The sequence below is a fragment of the Monodelphis domestica genome, chromosome X (assembly GCF_027887165.1).
Source record: "Monodelphis domestica isolate mMonDom1 chromosome X, mMonDom1.pri, whole genome shotgun sequence".
Lineage (NCBI taxonomy): Eukaryota > Metazoa > Chordata > Mammalia > Didelphimorphia > Didelphidae > Monodelphis > Monodelphis domestica.
The window spans coordinates 914,933-933,300 of NC_077235.1; the positions used below are offsets into that span (position 1 = coordinate 914,933).

Sequence of the window (18,368 nt, forward strand, 5' to 3'; positions counted from 1 at the left end):
TCGAAGGGAGGAGGTCAGCTCTCCGGGCCAGCAGCAACTGCGGCTTCTTTTAGGCTTCAGCGCATGCTCCCAGCCCGGAGCCTGGAGCCGCGCACCCAAGTGCAAAGCCGAACTGGGCGGGGCGAGGGAGAAGCGCGCGCAACAGGAAGTGTCGCAAACACGAGCCGGAAGTGAGGCATTCTGCTTGTGGCCCGCCTCCGGAAATCAGAGGTGGCCCTTCGCAGGAGCTGGTGGCTGAACTGAAGCGACGGGCGAGCGGCCTGTCTTAGACGGGCGGCCAGCATGGCGGCGGACCCACGGGGGACTCTTGAAAAGGTCCTGCAGTATGAAGCCTTCCTCAGCGACGTCCTGCAGCGAGACCTGAGGTTACTGCGAGTGGGCTCGGGGCCGGGCCGGGCAGGGGCGGGGCGGGGCCGGGCTGGGCACCGAGATCAGCCCTCCGCCTCCACCCAGGCAGGTGCTGGCGCAGCGGGAAGAGGTCTACGGCCAGCTGGCGAATTATCTGCAGCTGAAGAACGTCCTGGAGCGGCTCCAGGTGAGTGAGGCAGGGAGGGGACTCTGAGGGACCCGCTCTAGGCACGAATGGAAGGGCTGGCTAAGCACTCTTGTCCCCCCCAGGAATCGGGGGATCAGAAGCTGCGCACACAGGTGGATTTGGGGTGTAACTTCTACGTGAACGCCGAAGTGTGAGTGGCCACCCGTTTCCCCTCCCCTCCCCATTTGCCTTTGCCTGGGCCCTTGAGCAACTTCGGGGGAAGCCTCTGGGTCCCTGCTCCCAACCAGTGTCCCAAATGCATGAACTAGACTGCATGTCTGGACTCCAATCCGCTGCAGAGAGCAAGATTTCCTTGCGAAAGGTTCACATGCTCAGGCGGAAGGGCCCAGAGCGCAGAGGACCACCAGGGCCCCTTGAGCAGTGCCTCTGTCCTCCAGGCCAGACCCTTCCAGGATCTTCGTGGCACTCGGTTATGGCTTTTTTCTGGAACTGACATTGATGGAGGCCTTGAAGTTCATCGACCGGAAGAGCCGCCTGCTCACCTCGTAGGTTTTCCAAGGTTGGGGGGGGGGGGCGGGGGAAGGGGACCCGAACCGAGCAGAGCCGGAATGGTGGAGGGAAGAGAAGAGGAGGGGACTGACAAGCTCTGGGCTCCTTCTCCAGGCTCAGTGACAGCCTCACCCGAGATTCTGCTCGGATCAAAGCTCACATCCGACTGGTGTTAGAGGTAAGGAGGAAAGAAGGGTGCCAGGACTGCCCAGGCCAAAGCTCTCAGCCTTCTTTTCCTAACGCTAACGCTCACATATGTTCTTTTGCCTGCCAGGGCCTTCGCGAGTTGCAGGGGCTACAGGAGCTGCCAGAGGTTCCAAGACAATGATTAGGATGCCGAGAATTTCCTCTCCATGATAACACTACTCTGGAGACTCTAACACTTGTTACTTGAAATCAGAAATCCCTTTAATAAAAGCTGGGAATGAGGCTGGGGGGGAAAAAAACTCTTTGTTGCCATGGAGATGGGGTATCCTCTCCCCCTTCTATGACCTCTGCAGTTGCAGAGCTACCGAATCGCCATTCCTTTAGCGGCTTTCCTTTCTTCCTTATCGGATTTGGTTACGACCGAGCTAGCTCACCCCGCCTGTGGGCGGAGACACTTTTGGTGAAGACTTCCTCCTTGCTACGTGAAGTCGTTCAGGCTGTCTGCGCAGTCGCACAACACTTCACTTTAGTGGCTTTAGACTTGCCACTACAGTTAGTCCCGCCCCTTGGCGGCTGCTTAGTTGCTCCGGCTTTGGGAGCCCGCCCCTTCGGCCTTCCCTTAGCACGTGACTGAAAACGTCAGCGGGGCAGCGGCTCTCCTATCTCCGTGGTGCTCTGGGCCGGCTCCGGGCTCCTCTGGAACGGGGCAGGCTTAGGTCGTAGTGGGAGGGAGGGTGGGTAAGGGTGTAAACTAGGCCGGGTTCGGATTAGAGGCTACCGAGTGGACAGGGACCAGGGGTCCCTGTCAACAGAAGAAGGAGGAGCTAGGGGCGGGAGGGTGGCTGCTACCGGGCTGGGACTCCCCCATGGAGCCCCCGCTCCCCGGAGCTGCCATCGGGTTGCTCACAGGTGAGGCAGGGACAGTCTGGGAATCGGGGAGGGTATCCCCTGCAAGGGAAGGGCCAACCTTCTCGGGGTGGGGGGTGGGGAGGCTAGTAATTTACGTGGGGAGGGAGACATGGCCTGAGGCCCCCAAGCAACTCAAGGCTGAGAATGGGCCTGTCTGTGGCCTTCCATGTGACCCGTAGGCAGCGACGGCCCTGGCAGTGGCTTTCCTTCCCTAGTAGTCATGGACCAGCCTCTCTCTGTCCCTGTTCTGTAGTCCCTCTGCATGGTGCCTGCCCCTGTATGCTAGCTAATAGGCCACCCCAGACATCCTGTCCTTCATGTTGCCCTTTCTGTAGTCATGGTGCCATCCACCCCACCCCCTCTCCCAGTGATGGACCAGGTTATGTGGTCCTCCGCTGTTGTAGTTTCACTCATTGACTTCTGTCCTCCAAGTCTTAATTTCCAATTGTATGTCGTTCCCTCCCCCCAGTAATAAGCTAAACTGGGGACTGTACCTTCATCCTACTCCTCAAATTAAGGAATCCATCTGTGGCAACCCCTGATTCTGTACCCATTCTCCAAATCTCCCTACCAGAGCAGGCCTAGTTTTGGCCCCATGCCCCAGGCTTAGTACTGTGTCTTCATGCCCCTCCTTCCTCTGGAATCCTGGGATGGCTAGTGACCCAGAACTCCCCCTACACTTTGCCTCATTGCTGTGATGGAGCCACCCAAAGCCCCCTCTCTTTTCCCACTTTTGTGGTAACCAGCTGCCTGGCCCATGACCCTGTGTCTGTAGTGATGGATCCCTCTGTGACCCTGTGGCAGTTCCTGCTCCAGCTGTTGAAGGAGCAGAGTAATGGGCACCTCATAGCCTGGACATCCAGTGACGGGGAATTCAAGCTGGTGGACGCTGAAGAGGTGGCCCGGCTCTGGGGGCTTCGAAAGAACAAGACCAACATGAACTACGACAAGCTGAGCAGGGCCCTTCGTTACTACTATGACAAGGTGTGCTTCACCCAGCCTGACCTGGCTTGGCTCAGGGGGCCCCCCCCCCAATACCGGGGGGAGGTACCACTGGGAGAGGGGTTTTGTGGGGGCATGGGAGGAGGGGGCTGGGCCTACCCCTGAACACTCCTGCCCCCCAAATTCCCACTTTCCCCAGAATATCATCCGTAAGGTGAGTGGGCAGAAGTTCGTCTACAAATTCGTGTCCTTCCCGGAGGGGCCAGGCCACGATGGGGAGGAGGGCCAGGTCCGGGCAGAGGTGCCTCCAGAGCCCCTCCGGCCGATGAAGGCCTCTCTAGGGGGCATTGGGTCTTCTGCCCCAACCCCTGTGCGCAGCAGCCGGAATGAGTATATGCGTTCTGGGCTCTACTCCACCTTCACCATCCAGTCCCTGCAGCAGCTAACCCCGGTACGCCCTGCCCGGCCTATCCCCGAGACCCTTAGCCCAGCCAGCCTCGAGGCCCCAGAGGCCCGACTTCCGCTGCAGGTTAGCATGCATGTGTGCTTGGGTGTCCACGTGGCCGTGCTGCTCTGTGTCCTGATATCGGGTGGGAGAATGACCTCGGCCGAGCCGACCCTCCTCTCCTTCCCGGATGCCAGGTCATCTTGATGGCCCCAGCCGAAGGCCTGGCGGAGGCCGGGGAGGCCGAGGCTTCGGCCGCAACCACATCCCGACTGCTTTCCACTGAGCTTTCCAAGGAAGAGCAGCCTCCAGAAGAGGGGGCTGCTGTTGCCCTGGAGACCAGCGCGGGGAGCGCCGAGGCGTCGGCCCCCGCCCCACCCCCTGCCTCCGACGCCCGCCCCGCCCTCAACTCCAGGGCCCGCAAACCCAGAGATCTGGAGCTCCCGCTAGGGCCGAACCCCGAGGTGGCGTCGGCTTCGGGCCTGGGCCCCGCCCTCACGCCCTCCTTTCTCACCTCCCACACGCTGGTAAGCCGGGGGCGGGGTGGGGTGGGGTGGAGGTCGGGGGCGGAGCTGGGGGTGGGGCCGGGCTTTTGCGGGCTTGCTCGAGTGTCCCTTGCCCTCCTCCCCTCCACCGCAGACCCCGGTGCTTCTGACGCCCAGTGCGCTGCCCCCCAGTATCCACTTCTGGAGCACTCTGAGCCCCATCGCGCCCCGCAGCCCTGCCCGCCTCTCCTTCCAGGTGCGGCCCCTGGAGGGGCGTGTCAAGCCTTGTATCTTCACTTCTCCTTGCCCAGGTCCATGTGTGTCTCTGTCCCTGTCCTCGGTGCTTCCTCCGTGTGCGGGTGTGTGTGCGCGTGCGGGTGTGTGTGTGCACGCGCGCGGTCCTCATTCTCATTTCCTCGCTCTCTCCATTCTGTCCCACTCACTCTTTCACTCTCCTCTCTCTGTCTCTGTCTCTCTCCGTCTCTCCTCCCAGTTCCCGACCAGCGGCGGCGGCGGCGGCAGCTCCTCCCAGGCTCCCGTCTCTCTCCCCTCACTCAGCATGGACGGCCTCTCCACCCCCGTGGTCCTCTCCCCAGGTCCCCAGAAGCCATGACTCTCTTTCCCAGGAGGATTGCTGGTTCCTGGAGGGGTCCGGGTGGGGGCTGGGAGGGCGAGACCTGGATTAAGCACCTACTATGCCCCAGGCACTGTGCTAAGCCCTTTTACCAATATGATCCTCCCAACAACCTGAGAGGAGGCGTTGTTCTTGTCCCCATTTTACAGTTGAGGAAACGTCAGGCCGGCCGAGATGAAGTGACAGGTCTTGGGTCCATTTGAATTGGGCCCTTTCTGCCCTCTCTGTGGCGCCCCCTGGCGCCCAGCCCCACTTGCTTCTGGAGCGCCATTGCTTTTCCTCCGCCCCATTTTAGTGCCGCAGTTGAAGGGTGGGAGAGGGACGTTTCTTGATTTTCAGGTGCCCCACATTACCCAGGAGTAAGAAAGGAAGATCCAGGCCAGATCAGCAGGGAGCTGCCTCTGCTTTTTCCTCCTAAGCAGCCAGCCAGACCCCGAGCTGGGGGAACTGGGAGGAGACGCTGTCTGCCTAGGAGGGGGGAGGGCCCAGTGCTGCTTCGACCATGGAAAGGGCAAGGCCTCCCTTTGTAGTCCAGGAGCCACTTTAGAGGAGATGGCTGGCTCTGAAGGCTGCTGCTGCCCTAGGGGAGAGGCCAGCTGGGGCCAGGCACATGCATGCATGCATGCATACAGTACACACAGACACTGTGTCTGGCCACTTCTCATCACCACTGACAGACAGGCATGGTAGCCTTGGGGAATAGGAAGGGAGAGGTGACATGACTTGCCCAGGGTCACACACACACACACACACACACACACACACACACACACATCTGTATATGGGTCTTCTACTTCACCCTGGTACTTTCAATATGAAAGGAGATACAGCTCTGAACTTGGCTTCATCCAGAGGCCTCAAGAACTTACACTTGGCCCTCAACCCAGACCATGCTCTGACCCATGACTGCCAGCCAGACCTGGACCAAGAATGAGGAGGCCTGGACCAGGCCCAGCCCCAGCCAAAGTCCTGACCCCACCCTGGGAGCATGACACCAGGGTCCCCACAAAGTCCTGGTCTCCAGCCCCAGCTGGTGCCCTGACCCTGGCTCCAGCCCTTACCTGCCTCCTCAGATTAAGGCCTCACCCAATCCCTTCACTTCACTGAATTCTCTGAGAACCTCTACAAGGAAGCTGACCAGTGCTGGAGCCCCCCCCTACCTGAAGACTCCCAGGGAGGGGCCATCCACAGGCCTTGGACCAGCTCCCCCTCCCCTGCTCCTCACAGACAACCTTGAAGGCAGGTAGCCAATTTCCTCCAGGCCAAAGCATGGACCTCACCTGACCTGACCTTCCACGGGTCCTCGTGGCAGGATCTTGGGGCCCTTCACCCTCCTGGCTGCCCCCTCTGCACTCCCACCAGCTTCTTGATGGCTGGCCCAAACAGGGTGCCCAAAACTGCACCAATCCCTCCCCCAGGGCCTGCTATGCCCTTCCCTTTCCAAACTCAGCCGGTGACTGGATTTCCTTTTTAGGTCATGTCTCACACTATTGACTCCTATTGACCTTGGCAGTGGCCAGAAGGGGCTTGTGTTACAGAAGTCAAATCTGTCATGCCGAGTGTAAGGTTCTCACCACACCAGATGAAGCGTGGTTTGGACCCAGATTCAGACCCCGAAGCGGCATAACCCCCTCCAGACTTTCCTTGACCTTTGTCCTGGACTGAGCCAGCTTCTGGATTCAGCCCTGGCCCTGGATTAATGGTGCTGGCTCTGACAGACCCCTCATTCCATCTTCAGATGGAGCCCTATACCTAGATTCAACTAGAGATCTACCCTCTAGCTTCCCACCGGGTCCTCGAGGTCACCTCACTGCTTAAACCCTCATAATGCTCTTCTCTGACTATAACCTTCTGGATTGCCACCTTCTTGCTATCTACCTTGGGCCTAACTCTGTCTTCCTTGTTCCTAAAACCCCATTTCCCTTTCTTTGTCTCTCCCCATCTCCTTCTCTGTCCCTCTCTTTGAGGGCATCATGCCAGCCTTGGCTTCCCTTCCCATTAGCTTCTTCATTGTCTTTCTTCCTTTGACCACTGGCAGTTCATGCCCCAGCATGCCTCACCTCGGGATCACCCTGGCTCCCACACTCCTACTGTCCAACTGCCCAGCACTGGAGGAAATTGGTTACACAATGGTTTGGACTCTAGGGCTCCTACGAATTCCTGTTTCCTCATCTCCATGAGATCGGGCCTGCACTGACTGCGATCCACCCGCTCCTCCTTCTCAGCAGAGATCTAGTCTTACTTCATGGAGGAAATTCATCTCCATTTCTTTCCCTACTGCCAGAGCCAGGGTGAGCATTTCCTGAGACTGGGCAGCTACTGGCCCAGGACAGCCCAGCATGTCATTGCCATGTGTCTGCAGAATTGCAGTGGCTCCAAAGAAACATGAAATGTGCACATTTAGAGACCTGTCCATCCCAGATATTCATGGGGCTGGGCTATGCTATGCTGAGGTAGAAGCTTCTGAGCTTTCTCTCTGTGTCTCTCTCCTTCTCTCTGTCTCTCTCTCCCCCTATCTTTCCCCTTCCCCCCCCTTCTCCTCTCTGTCTCTCTCCCCCTCTCTGTGTCTCTGTCTCTCCCTCCCCCTCCCCTTTCTGTCTCCCTCTCTGTCTCTCTCCCTCTTTTCCCCTTTCTTCTTTGTCTCTCTCTTCCTCCCCCTCTCTGTCTCTTTCCTCCTCTCTTGTCTCTCTCCCTCCTCTCTCCTCTCTGTCTCTGTCTCTCTCCCTCTCCCCCCCCTCTGGTTTCTCTTTCTCCCTTTCTCTCTCCCTCTCCCTCTCCCTCCCTCCTCTCCCTCTCTCTCTCTCTCTCTCTCTCTCTCTCTCTCTCTCTCCATCCCTCCCTCCCTCCCTCCCTCTCTCTCTCACACACACACAGACACACACACAAAATCAACCAAGTGCTGGGGGAAAGAGGTGGCCTGTCCCTTTCCCAAGGCTGGCCCCCCTACTAACGGCTTCAGTGGCTCTTCTTCCTCTAGTGGGCAGCACCTCTCTCTGTCCCCCATCTTCTCTATCTCCCTGTGCCCCCCAAAGCCTATGAAGTGTCAGTGTCTCCCTTCCCTTGATCCTGCCATGCCCTTGAGCTTCTCCTTCCCAGCCCAAAGCCTGGAAAAAGTCAGGTGCATTTACTGTTGGCAGCAGGATGGCCCAGTGGCCAGGGTGTGGGCTGGAGTCAGAAAGACCCTTCCAGCTGGACGAGTGGCCCCAGAGACCACCTGGTTGGGTGGCAGAATGCAGGAGGGCCGGTGGGGATGGGTGGCCATGCCAATTTTATTGAGGTAGGGGATGATATGGTGCAGGCTGAGGAATGTCATCTTCAGAGAAGCAGTGATAGGCGGCAAAGCACAAGGCAAGCACGGTGGTCACAAGCCACTTCGGAGCACACAGACAAAGGTTTTCCAGATGGAACAGATCGATATGTCAATGTGTGACTGCTCGACCAGGCTCGGGGCTTCAGAGGGTGACTCCCTGGCAAGGCTCCTGATGGAGTGCTTTCTGGCAGGCCACCTGATCACTTCCGGAAGAACGGGTTGGGTTCAAGCTGAGGGGAAAGACTGGGCATCTGCTGCTTCTAAGTTAATGGCTTTGCCAGAGGCCTTGCTTGCATTCTGGGCTGCACTCTCGCTGCTGGGGGCTACATAGCCCTGCCTGCCTGGACTCCTCAGCTGGAGAAGGACCTGGCCAAGCACCCTGCTGCCTCTGGCGAGGAAATCCCCTGGGGGGTCACAGAGAGTGGGACATGTGCAAAGGACAACATTCACTGCTTCCTCCGACAGACAGCCTCATGGCAGCTTGGGATGCTTGGTTCCTCTTTTCTTCCTGGACTCTGGGGGTGCTGCTCTCTCCCCTCCTGTGTCATGTCTAAATGCTGGTTCTGTGCTGGCTCGTCTCCTCTCCCACAGAGGACTCCCAGGCCTTTAGATCCAACCTCATCCTCTCTCTCGACCTTCAGGCCTGCATCACTCATGAGCTACTGGATCTCCCCTGGCCATCGTCCCCTCCCCTTGTCTCCACTTGCCCCATCATGCACTGCCTCTTCCTCTAGGGTCCCCTCTCCACTGTGTCTTGTCTCCAGTTGCCAAAAGCATTTCCCAGAGGCCCAGGTCTGTGTCTATTCCCTCTGGGATCAACCCTAAAGGCCTGGGCCTAGTTTCTCAGGCCCCCCAGCCCCTAGCCCTTCCTGCTTCCTGTCCCCTTCCTCCTCTTCATGGCAGGCTGTCCCCCATGCCCCTGCCCCAGAAGTCCTCCTTGCTTGGACTGCTACTGCTCCCTCACCAGCTGTGGCTTGCTGAAGCTTTCTCTCTCCAAGGCCCAGTGCAATTCCTCCAGGGAACCTTCCCTGACCCCTCCAGTTGCTGGTGCTCTCAGGCCCCCCTCAGCTGAACTGGACTTTAGCCAGTGGTCTACTGGTTTTGCCATCGTGACACTGTCAGCAGCTAGCCCAGGGCCTCGAACCTAGTGACTGCCATTGTTCCTGGTCCCCAGTTTTTGTCAGGAGAGACAGGGGGGTTAGAGGGGCTGCAAGGGAGGATCTGACTCTGGGCCACCCTTGACTAGCATCTCCTTCCTCCCATCCCCCAAGAGCCCTTTCCCCCCTTTCCTGGCAGAAAGCTTCCCTTGTGGCTGAGGTGATTGACCTGGCCACTCTCGGGGCCTGAAGAAGGCAGACAATGCAGCTACCATCCCAGGGAGTATTGACTCTCCTAGGTAGAAGGGAGACACAGAGAGACACTGAGAGAGCCAATGCAGAGGAAGGAACAGGCCTGGGGGAGCCCAGGCTAGCTGGGGGCTCAGGGCCCCAGTGGGGAAAGGGCCAATTCTAGCCTTCTTCCTCTAGTTCCTTCCTCCTTGAGGCTTGGCTTCCTCTTTGCCTGCTGAGTCAGGGGGCCGACCCAGAGATGGGGGCAAAGGGGATGGAGGCAGTGGCTTTAAAACCTGGAAGTTCCCACCTTCCTTTTCAACTGGTCGCCATAGCCTTCGGCCCCAGCTGTCCCTGGCTCCCCACAATGCTGCTGTCGCTGCTATTTGTGCTCCTGGTTCTCCTTTCATCCCGGGGGACAGGTAACCTGGACTCTCTCTGTCCCTCATGCAGGCCCTGGATGCGTCTGTCCCCCTTCCAACAGCTTCTGCTTCCTCCCTGACTGGCACCCCCTTCCCAGACCCCTTTCCAGGACAGGCTCTTCCCTAGCTGCCCAGCACCCTGGGTGACATACATTCTACGGTCTCTGGCGTAGGCAAGGAGGCCGTGCGCTGCTTCTCCAACTTTGAGGAGGCTTCCAACCAATGCATGGGGTTCCTGGGAGAAGGGATCAGCAAGCATGCCTGCTGCCTCAATGCTGCCTACAGTTTCCAGATCCCAGGAAGCCAAACTTGCCAAGCCTGCGGGTGAGGGGGTGTCTGGGTTAGGCCTCACCAGCTTCTTAGGGGGAGCATCTGGACAGTGCAAAGGGAGGGGCAGGAGGGTGGGAAGAGGGGCAGAGCCCCAGAGGGAGAACAAAGACGACCCCCCAAGAGAAAAGAAGACCTAGGCAGCTGGATGGGAGAGGCTACCCAGCCAGCTGTAGCATTTGATGGATCTCAAGGGACAGGGGTTCCCATGGGAGAGGCTCGACATGAAGCCTCAGGCGTCCTCTCTGGGTCTAGGCAGCTTCTGTGGTATCCGAGCTCTTTCAGGGTCAGCGTCTCCCCTTGCCCCACTGACCTCACTTTTGCTTTCAAACTGTAGGGCCCCTCGATGGTCGATGTGGTCTGCCTGGTCCCCGTGTTCCGTGTCCTGTATGGAGGGCTCCCAACTGCGTCATCAGCGATGCCTTGGCCAGGGAGGCCTGTGCTCTGGTGAGGGACAGCCTGGGAGCCTTCGCTGGGAATTGCAGGCATGCCAGGACAAGGACTGTTGCCCAGGTGGGTGAGGCCCAGCCAGAGCTGGGGAGGGATGGGGGATAAGGAGCCTGGCCACTGATCCCAGATCCCCCTGTTTGTTTGTTCATCCCACAGAGGCTGGTGGTTGGTCTGCCTGGGGGCCATGGAGCTCGTGCTCTGTGACCTGTGCCCAGGGTTTGCGGAGCCGCCAAAGGGCCTGTGACCAGCCAATCCCAAAGTGTGGGGGCAGCTGCCCTGGCAGGGAAACCGAGACTGAGCCATGTGATACAGAGGTCCCGTGTCCCAGTGAGTGCTCTGCCCTGCCCTGGCCCACCCCAGCTAGCCATGTACCTGGGAGGGACAGGCTATAAGTGACATGCGTGCTCTCTTTTTGTTGCAGCCCATGGGGTCTGGGCAGCCTGGGGACCTTGGGGGCCTTGTTCAGCCTCCTGTCTCGGGGGGCCCCAGGCCCCTGTCCAACACAGAATGAGGACATGCTCTTCTCCAGCCCCTTCGGTCCAACCCCCAGGAAGGCCCTGTTCTGGCCAGGCCTATGAAAAGCAGGGCTGTGAGGGCCTTCCACCATGCCCTGGTACGTACTGAGGGGAATTAGGGGCAGCTGGGGTTGGGGCCAGCTTCCCTTCCTGCTCACACCTCCTCCTCTTTTCCATCGTCCCCTCCCTCAGCCCATTTGCCTCTTCCCTCTTGGTTTACCTCCCTTCTCCCTGGGCCCAGGTTTCTATTCTCTGCTCCTGTCCCTACAGTGGATGGTGGCTGGGGTCCCTGGGGGTCTACCAGCCCCTGCTCGGTGACCTGTGGCCTGGGGAGGATCCGGCAGCAGCGGCTGTGCAGTCAGCCCCCACCTCAGCACGGAGGTGCGGCCTGTGCTGGAGACGCTACCCAGGATGGCCTGTGCGATACGGGAAAGCCCTGCCCGGTCGATGGTCACTGGGGTCCTTGGGAGCCCTGGGAGCCCTGTGCCCGACTCCCTAACTTCCAGATTGCATGTGAGAATGTGCCAGGCCAGCAGCAGCGCTTTCGCAAGTGTGAGGGCCGCCTCCACCAAGGCCAACGCTGCCCGGGCCACTTCCAGGAGTCCCGCCATTGTTACAACATCCATCGGTGCCTCTGTGAGTGACCCCTTCCTGGATGGGCTGGGTGGGCCTCTCTTGGGAGGGCCTAACCTTGCCTTGTTCTCCTATCCCTCCCACAGTGGATGGCTACTGGACAGCCTGGGGGCCCTGGAGTCTCTGCCAGCCCCCCTGTGGGCCCTCTCCCACCCGCTCCCGACACCGTCATTGTACTGCCAAGTTGCCTGCTTACTCGTGAGTGGGGGCCCACCTCAAGAAGAAGGAATGGGACTTCCTGGGGGGCCTCAGGGCTCAAGGAGAGGCTAGGGTGAGGGGGGCCTTCTGCAGGCCACGTGGCCAGGAAGCTGGAGCTGGCCTGGGCTCCCCTGGGAACCTCAGTGCACTGACTGGCCTGCAGGTGTGGCTGAGCCACCCAGGAATGACATTCAGTCAGGCCTTGGGCCAGTGGAGCTCAGAGTCACTGAGTGTTGCCTCACTATACCTACCTGCTGCAGGCCCACGGTGACCACGGTGGAAGGCCAGGGGGAGAAGAATGTGACGTTCTGGGGGAGCCCGAGGCCCCGCTGCTCTGAGCTGCAAGGCCAGAAGGAGAAGGTGGAGGAGAAGAGGCCATGTCTGCACCCTCCACCCTGCAAGGACCCCCTGCTGGCCAGAACTTGAGCCAGCTCTGTTCTCCCATTCATCCTGGGGGAGATGGGGGTTGGGGGGCTGAGGGGAGGAAGAGAGGAGGTGCTGCCCTTTCCTCATATAGCCTCACCCTGAATAAACAGCTTTCTCAGCTTGCAAGTTGTGACTTTTGAGGGAATGTCAAAAAGGTGGGAGCCAGCTGGGGTGGGAGTGATGGTGGAGAGGTGTTTCAAGGAATGTTTGTGTGTGTGTGTTGGTGGGATGGGGGGGGCAGAGAGGACAGATTGCCACACCCCTCCACAGCTCAGACCCAAACTGTTGGCTTCCTGAGGGGAGCTGGGTTTCGGCCTCAATCAGTAAAGAGCATTTTTGGACCCCTGCTACATGCTGCTTAGAGCTCTGGGCCTGGAGTTAGGAAGACCCATGTCCAAATCAAGCCTCAGCTATTTCCTAGCTGACCAAGTCATTTCACTTTGTTTGCCTCAGTTTCCTTCTCTGTAAAATGAGCTGGAAAAAGAACAAACCACTCTGGTATCTTTGCCAAGAACCCTCTCCCCCAGGGGCCATGGAGGGTTGTAAAGGCTGAACCAACTGAATAAGCAAGCATACCCCAATTAAGTGCTAGGACCCAGGGACCTGGAGGCAAGAAGGGAACCCTTTCTCCCTCCCCTCGAGGTACTTGCAACAGAGAGTGCTCTGTAACTCTGCTAGTAGATAGCTAGTCACTATGGGGCAGTTAGAAGAGGATGCTTCACATAGGAGGGAGCTTTGGCCTAGGAAGAAGCCAGACCCTTCCAAAGGCCCAGCAGGCACTCGGTGAGGCTTAGGATGGAGGCTGGAGCTGGATATAGAAATGATAGACACCTGTGGAGGAAGAGAAGAAGAGGTCCCAGGACCACGTTTTGGCTCATAGCCACACTTCAGGCCAGGACACAGATGGATGAAGCAGCAGAGGTCAGAGGGAAGAGGTTGGAAAGAGCTGGGCCACAAAGCTGCAGTGAGAAGAGAATATCTAGGAGGAGAAGGCTCTCACCAATGTCCATTGCTCCAGGGATTGAGAAAAGGCCATTTGAATGTGCTCATTAAGATTAAGACACTAATGCATTGCTGGTGGAGTTGTGAATTGATCCACCATTGTGGAAGGCGATTTGACATGATGTCGAAAGGACATAAAAGGACACATTTACTTTGATCCAGCTATATGGCTACTGGGCCTCTATGCCAGTGAGATTTAAAGAAGGGGGGCACCCGCTTGGACAGAAATCTTTCTAAGCAGCTCTTTTGGTGGTGGCAGAGAACTGGACATTGAGGGGGCGTCCCTCAACTGGGGAGTGGCTGAACTGACTGTGCTATGTGATGGGCTGTAAGGAATGGTTCCAAGAGAGCTGGGAAGACCTGTGGGCACTGATGCCGAGCGAAACGAGCAGAACCGGGAGGATGGCGTCCCTGGTGGCAGCCATATTGCCGAAAGCTCAGCCAGGCTCCTCTCAACAGCACGGCGATCCAGGACAGTTCTGAGGGCCGCAGGACCAAGCATGCTCTCTCCACCCCCCCCCCCCCCCAGGAAGAACTGTTGGAGGGACGGAGGAGTCGGGCTGGAGACGGAAGCGGAAGCGAACGATTTTTCAATGGATCATTTGTGTTTCTGTGTGTGTGTGTGGTTCGTTCTAGAAGATCGGTCGCTTACGAAAACGAACACGTTTTGTGCAATAATCCATGGAGAACCCAGATCGATTCGGCTGCCAGCGCCAAGGTGGGGGAGGGAGGCAATATGGTATGGATTATGTAACTTTGGAAAACTTTGTTAGTAAAATGTTAAAGAGAAGTGCCTGACATCAACCTGTGGGAATGGACGCCAGACTCAGAGAGGTTGAGGAGCGTGTGACTGCAGAGGAAGTGAAGGCAAAGCTCTTCCTTGAAATTTGTCTGTCAAAGGAGGCTAGGCAGAGGATGAGAATTTGTGGGGAAACTAAGGCCTAGTGAGTTGGTATGTTTTGAAAGAGAAGCAGAGAAAGTGCCAGCAGATAAGTTGAAGATTAAAGAGAGAAAAGAGAAGATCCCCTGGAGCTTCTTGAAGTGATAGAAAGGAACAGGAACAAAAGCCCAAGCAGGGTGGGCCTGGGCAAGGAGGAGGGGGCATTTCTTCACTAGAATCCAAAGGAGAGGAGGGAAGATTTGGTGGCGTTTGGGGGGAGGCTGGTGTTGAGGCCCACAGAGGGAACTCAAGTCAAGCGCCTTGGCTGGTCTCTATTTTCTGAAGAAAGTAGGAGCTTCCAGGTTCTTGGTGACAGGGTAGGAGGAGTGTTGCATCAGGCTTTGGGAGAGAAGAGAAGGCCTGGAACAACTAATGGATCTACTGGAGAGGAATGCAAGTACGACCTTGATATGGGGGGTCCTAGCTGGGGTTGGACATAGCAAGTGTGTTGCCCCCAGTTACTTCCTCCTCACTCCTGTCTCCCTCTCCCTCCACTCCCTTGGGCACCCCTACATGCCTCCATGGGCCACTCCTACCTTCACACTCCTCTCTGCCATCACACACAGTTCATGTTTCACAAACATACACTCTGCCAGTGCTAAAAACCCGAGAGTCAGAGTAGCTGTCCCTTTCAGGCCTTAAAGAAAAAAGGAGCCCAGATGAGACAACCTGGGAGCACCAGCCCCAGCAGAAGCGGCCATGAAAAGTGGGATTCAGGACAGGACAGCTTTCTGGAGAGAGTGAGAGGGAAAGCCTAGGGATGGGGACAACCTTTGGGGTCTTTAATCCTGAGTGAAAGGGTCACATGGTTCAGTGATAAGGCCCTGCTTTGGGAGTTGTGATTTGGTGACCCCAGGACCTTGACTAAGTCCAGTTCCTTTCTGAGCCTCACTCTCCCCCACTGTCAGATGAAATAATTGAGTCCCATGACCTCTGCAGCCCTGTGCCATTCTGCTCTTCTTCAGGACTTGGGCCAAGTAGACTGAGCTTCCTTTCTCAGGCTTGTCCAGGAGAGTAAGCGGTGCGGTTCTCGAGTGAGTATCTGCAGGCAGGGGGAGGTGCTGGGAAGGGATGAAAGGATCCAATTTTGAAGTGGAAAAGACTTTAGTTTGAAACTATCTAGTCCAAGCCCCTCATTGAGCAAAGGAGAAGGAGGTGCCCTACGTGGTCGCCATGGTTATTCTCCTCATTTTACAGGTGAGGAGACTGAGAGAGAAATGACATCCCCAGGGTACCCCAGCTCCAAAGGCCTAGAGCCTTTTGCCTTCAAGTCATTGTCTTGGTAAGCCTGTCTCCAACCTGGAGGAGCACACTAGAGAGGGGGGAAATAAGTGATTGCCCAGAAGGGGGGTTTGGGGGGGATGGAAACACAGGGCAACTAAAGAGGAGTTATGGAGCTGTGAGTGGACAGAGTTAAACAGCAGGGTCAAGTGGGGAAGAGTTGGGGCCTGGGAGGCAGTCAGAGAACCCATGGTAGAATGTTGACTTTTTCCACCAAGGTGTTGACAGACAAGCAGGCAAGCTCCCTTCCTCTGGACTTCTTCAGTTTCCTCATTAATGAAGTGATGGCGCTGCCTTCAATCTCTTGAGGGCCTTTCCAGGCCTGAACAGTTGGATCCTGTGAGCCCACCTGGAGAAAATGTATGCTGGGATGACAGCAGGACTGTATTTGGGGAGTGGGAGAGCCGTAGGCCAGAGGTTTATATGTGTGAATATTGGTGCCTTCCCATTCCCAGGGAGTTCTGGGAAATGTACTTTCCTCCTGAATCCCTGGTCCCTCTATTTTGTCACTACTCGGGCCTTATCAAGCTCCAGTAAATGGCCCCAAAATGTGAACCAACAGTTCCCTCTCAACAACCGTAGCAAAGAATGCTCCTAGGAGTCATGCCCAGCAAGTTGGGGGTTGTGGGAACCAGGGTGGCACACTAGTGCATGGGTGGTGGAGCCACCCTTTAGGGCAAGTGACTGAGAGTGACTAAAATGTGCACTGCCTTATCCAAGGAGGCCCCAGATAAGTGAGTCCTTTTTGTGACTCCATGAATCACAGCTCTGCTCAGCTGGTGCTTTCAAGGACTCTAAACAGGCTCTAAGAGTGATGTGGGTGGGTGAGGGACAGAGAGAAGCGTGAGGAACACAAGCTACACCACCATCATGCCAATGTCGAGCAGAGAACAAGCACAAGAAACGCTGCAGCAGAGCTACAAAGACCAAGGGTGCTCGTCATCGATGGGCAAGAAGAACTGGGAGGGAGGGGACGTCACATGTGTTGTCAGGCACTTTGGCTCATTTTTCTTTTTCTTTCAAAAGGTGTGTTTATTCTATGGGGTGCTTCTCTGAGGGGGAGGACACTGGGTGAAATTCTAGTGAGGTCGAAAACGAAAGGTAGCAATAAAACCATTTTTAAGAATGAAACTCATTATGGAGGAGTGCCTACGGTTGGGAGATGGAGCAAACAAGGAGGTTCGAGGTGGCTGTTAGGGAGCAGAGATGCCAGGGCACACTGTGAGACTGGAGACCTAGAACCTGGGTTTAGACTTAGACACTCATTACTGCCTATAAGAAGTCTGGGCAGCAGCCCCTTCCCCTCCCTGACCTTTGCTTTTGTCCTCTGTAAAATGAAGGGATTGGCCTCGAGGACCCTGGTCTTTTAGGAGCCTCAGGATTCTGACCTTCTAGGATCCGAAGTCCCTTCCTCTTCTCTAGACATCAGTTTTCTTTTGCGAAAAGGGCCCTGTACTACCTCTGTGACTTTGGACAAGCCATTGATTTAGTTCACTTGCCATCCCAAAGCTAGTAAGTTTGTCTGAGGCTGGATTTGAACTCAGGCGTTCCTGATTCCAGGCCCAGTGCTCTCTTCATCTCCACACCTGGCTGCCTTGCTAAGCTAAATGCTGATGGCACAAATAGCAACCAGAAAGATAATCCCTGCCCTCCCAGAGCTTCCATTCAGACAGGAGAAAACAACCCAGAGAGGGGAGTAGTGGGCACTGAGAGATGGTGATGGGAAGTGGCCTGGTGGCTGGAGATCAGACAAGAGAAGGTAAAATGCTTGCTGACCAGGGCCATTCGATGAGTGACCGTCCTTCAGGAGATGTGGATGGAAGAATGTTCCAAAGTTGCAACCATCAGAAAAATGCCAAGCAAGGCAACCCTAGGGTTTCACCCTCCAGCCTTCCAATCGGTAAAGATGTGGCTAGTCAGTGTTGCAGGGCCTGCTGACCCATTCTGGAAAGCAGCCTGGAATTTAGCTCCAACAAAACTGAGAGGAGGGGAAAGCAGAAAGCAGTCACTAGACACAGAGGCCAAGTGCAAAGAGAAAGGCCCCTGAAGCACCAAAACATTAAGAGCCAAGAACTGGGGAGGGGAATAAAGTAGGGGCCCCTTGACTGAAGGATGATGGGACACAAAGATAGTGCTGCTCAAGAATTCCCAGACACAGAGATGGGCCACAATTGGAGCGGAACATCCTGGAAAGCAGTCGACTGGGAAGTGCCTACCAAAATGAAAGAGATGGGAAGCACAAGAAACTAGAGCTCTTTCTCCATCCTGTATGGTTGGTGGGAGTGGATGGAGATTGGGGAAGACTTGAATTCGAATCCTGATGCCCATGCTTCTGTGCTGTGCGACCCAAGCAAGCTGCTCTTTCCTCATTTGTAAAATGGATAAAAGGGATCCAAACTGACTTCACTGGACTGTTGTGAGGGTCAAGCAGGACTATTACTCTTAGCATCACCTCCAAGCCTCTTGGCATCCTCTTCTGGTTTCTCCTCTGCACTAGTCTCCCATGAAGGGGTGGCCCAGCCAGCTCTTCCACTTGCCTACTGTTTTCCCTGCTTTCTCATTTGTAACCAACGTGGCTGGACTTCTGCCAGCTCCTTCCATGCCACTGCTCTCTCCTGCCCATAGAATCCTTGGCCTCCATCCTTCCTGCTGTCCCCTCAAGATGGGCAGACTCCCTCTGCCCAGGTTCTAGCAGAAGCTCTCTCTCCTCCCCCCCTGCCCTCATTTCTTCTGGGACTTACTTCTCAGCCTTTGCAGTCTTACCTACAACAAGGCTGAGGCTGAGGGCACTCAAAAGAAACTGCTGTCACCCTCCTTCTGTCTCTCTGTCCACCCCCCCCCCCCCATCCCTTCCCTTCCATTTTAGAAGCATTCTCCAAGGAGGAAGAGTGATCAGGGCTGGTCACTGGGGGCTAAGTGACTTGCCCAG

The 18,368-nt window shown here is 56.7% G+C and overlaps 3 protein-coding genes across 11 annotated transcripts; all 3 read left to right on the forward strand.

Annotated features, from left to right (window-relative positions):
• Positions 1 to 9: 9 nt before the first annotated feature.
• On the forward strand, positions 10 to 1,474 carry UXT (ubiquitously expressed prefoldin like chaperone). The gene is made up of 6 exons (XM_056809691.1): positions 10 to 365; positions 454 to 535; positions 619 to 686; positions 934 to 1,041; positions 1,160 to 1,223; positions 1,320 to 1,474. The coding sequence occupies exons 1-6, from the start codon at positions 283 to 285 to the stop codon at positions 1,371 to 1,373; spliced, it is 459 nt and encodes a 152-aa protein (XP_056665669.1). The 5' UTR covers positions 10 to 282; the 3' UTR covers positions 1,374 to 1,474.
• A 139-nt stretch (positions 1,475 to 1,613) lies between these two features.
• Positions 1,614 to 4,810, forward strand: ELK1 (ETS transcription factor ELK1). Of its 8 annotated transcripts, XM_016426815.2 has the most exons (7): positions 1,614 to 2,101; positions 2,877 to 3,085; positions 3,243 to 3,257; positions 3,474 to 3,572; positions 3,686 to 4,015; positions 4,128 to 4,284; positions 4,467 to 4,810. In XM_016426815.2, the coding sequence occupies exons 1-7, from the start codon at positions 2,059 to 2,061 to the stop codon at positions 4,808 to 4,810; spliced, it is 1,197 nt and encodes a 398-aa protein (XP_016282301.1). In that variant the 5' UTR covers positions 1,614 to 2,058. The 8 variants fall into 8 exon arrangements, with proteins under 8 accessions (XP_016282301.1, XP_016282298.1, XP_016282302.1 ...); XM_016426812.2 differs by having other exon boundaries at positions 3,243 to 3,572; XM_016426816.2 differs by lacking the exon at positions 3,243 to 3,257.
• A 1,950-nt stretch (positions 4,811 to 6,760) lies between these two features.
• Positions 6,761 to 12,342, forward strand: CFP (complement factor properdin). Of its 2 annotated transcripts, none has more exons than XM_016426811.2 (8): positions 6,761 to 6,898; positions 9,841 to 9,991; positions 10,332 to 10,507; positions 10,601 to 10,771; positions 10,866 to 11,057; positions 11,230 to 11,595; positions 11,679 to 11,790; positions 12,051 to 12,342. In XM_016426811.2, the coding sequence occupies exons 1-8, from the start codon at positions 6,853 to 6,855 to the stop codon at positions 12,214 to 12,216; spliced, it is 1,380 nt and encodes a 459-aa protein (XP_016282297.1). In that variant the 5' UTR covers positions 6,761 to 6,852; the 3' UTR covers positions 12,217 to 12,342. The 2 variants fall into 2 exon arrangements, with proteins under 2 accessions (XP_016282297.1, XP_001371216.2); XM_001371179.4 differs by lacking the exon at positions 6,761 to 6,898 and adding an exon at positions 7,496 to 9,667.
• Positions 12,343 to 18,368: the final 6,026 nt, after the last annotated feature.

Excerpts from the sequence above, each read along its gene's own strand:
- UXT (XM_056809691.1), top strand. The coding sequence starts at position 283 with ATGGCGGCGGACCCACGGGGGACTCTTGAAAAGGTCCTGCAGTATGAA. Across the intron at positions 366-453 it reads GTCCTGCAGCGAGACCTGAG|GCAGGTGCTGGCGCAGCGGG; the intron begins GTTACTGCGAGT and ends GCCTCCACCCAG. Across the intron at positions 536-618 it reads ACGTCCTGGAGCGGCTCCAG|GAATCGGGGGATCAGAAGCT; the intron begins GTGAGTGAGGCA and ends TGTCCCCCCCAG.
- ELK1 (XM_016426812.2), top strand. The coding sequence starts at position 2,059 with ATGGAGCCCCCGCTCCCCGGAGCTGCCATCGGGTTGCTCACAG. Across the intron at positions 2,102-2,876 it reads TGCCATCGGGTTGCTCACAG|TGATGGATCCCTCTGTGACC; the intron begins GTGAGGCAGGGA and ends CTGTGTCTGTAG. Across the intron at positions 3,573-3,685 it reads AGGCCCGACTTCCGCTGCAG|GTCATCTTGATGGCCCCAGC; the intron begins GTTAGCATGCAT and ends CCCGGATGCCAG.
- CFP (XM_001371179.4), top strand. The coding sequence starts at position 9,505 with ATGGGGGCAAAGGGGATGGAGGCAGTGGCTTTAAAACCTGGAAGTTCC. Across the intron at positions 11,058-11,229 it reads GGGCCTTCCACCATGCCCTG|TGGATGGTGGCTGGGGTCCC; the intron begins GTACGTACTGAG and ends CTGTCCCTACAG. Across the intron at positions 11,791-12,050 it reads GCCAAGTTGCCTGCTTACTC|GCCCACGGTGACCACGGTGG; the intron begins GTGAGTGGGGGC and ends TACCTGCTGCAG.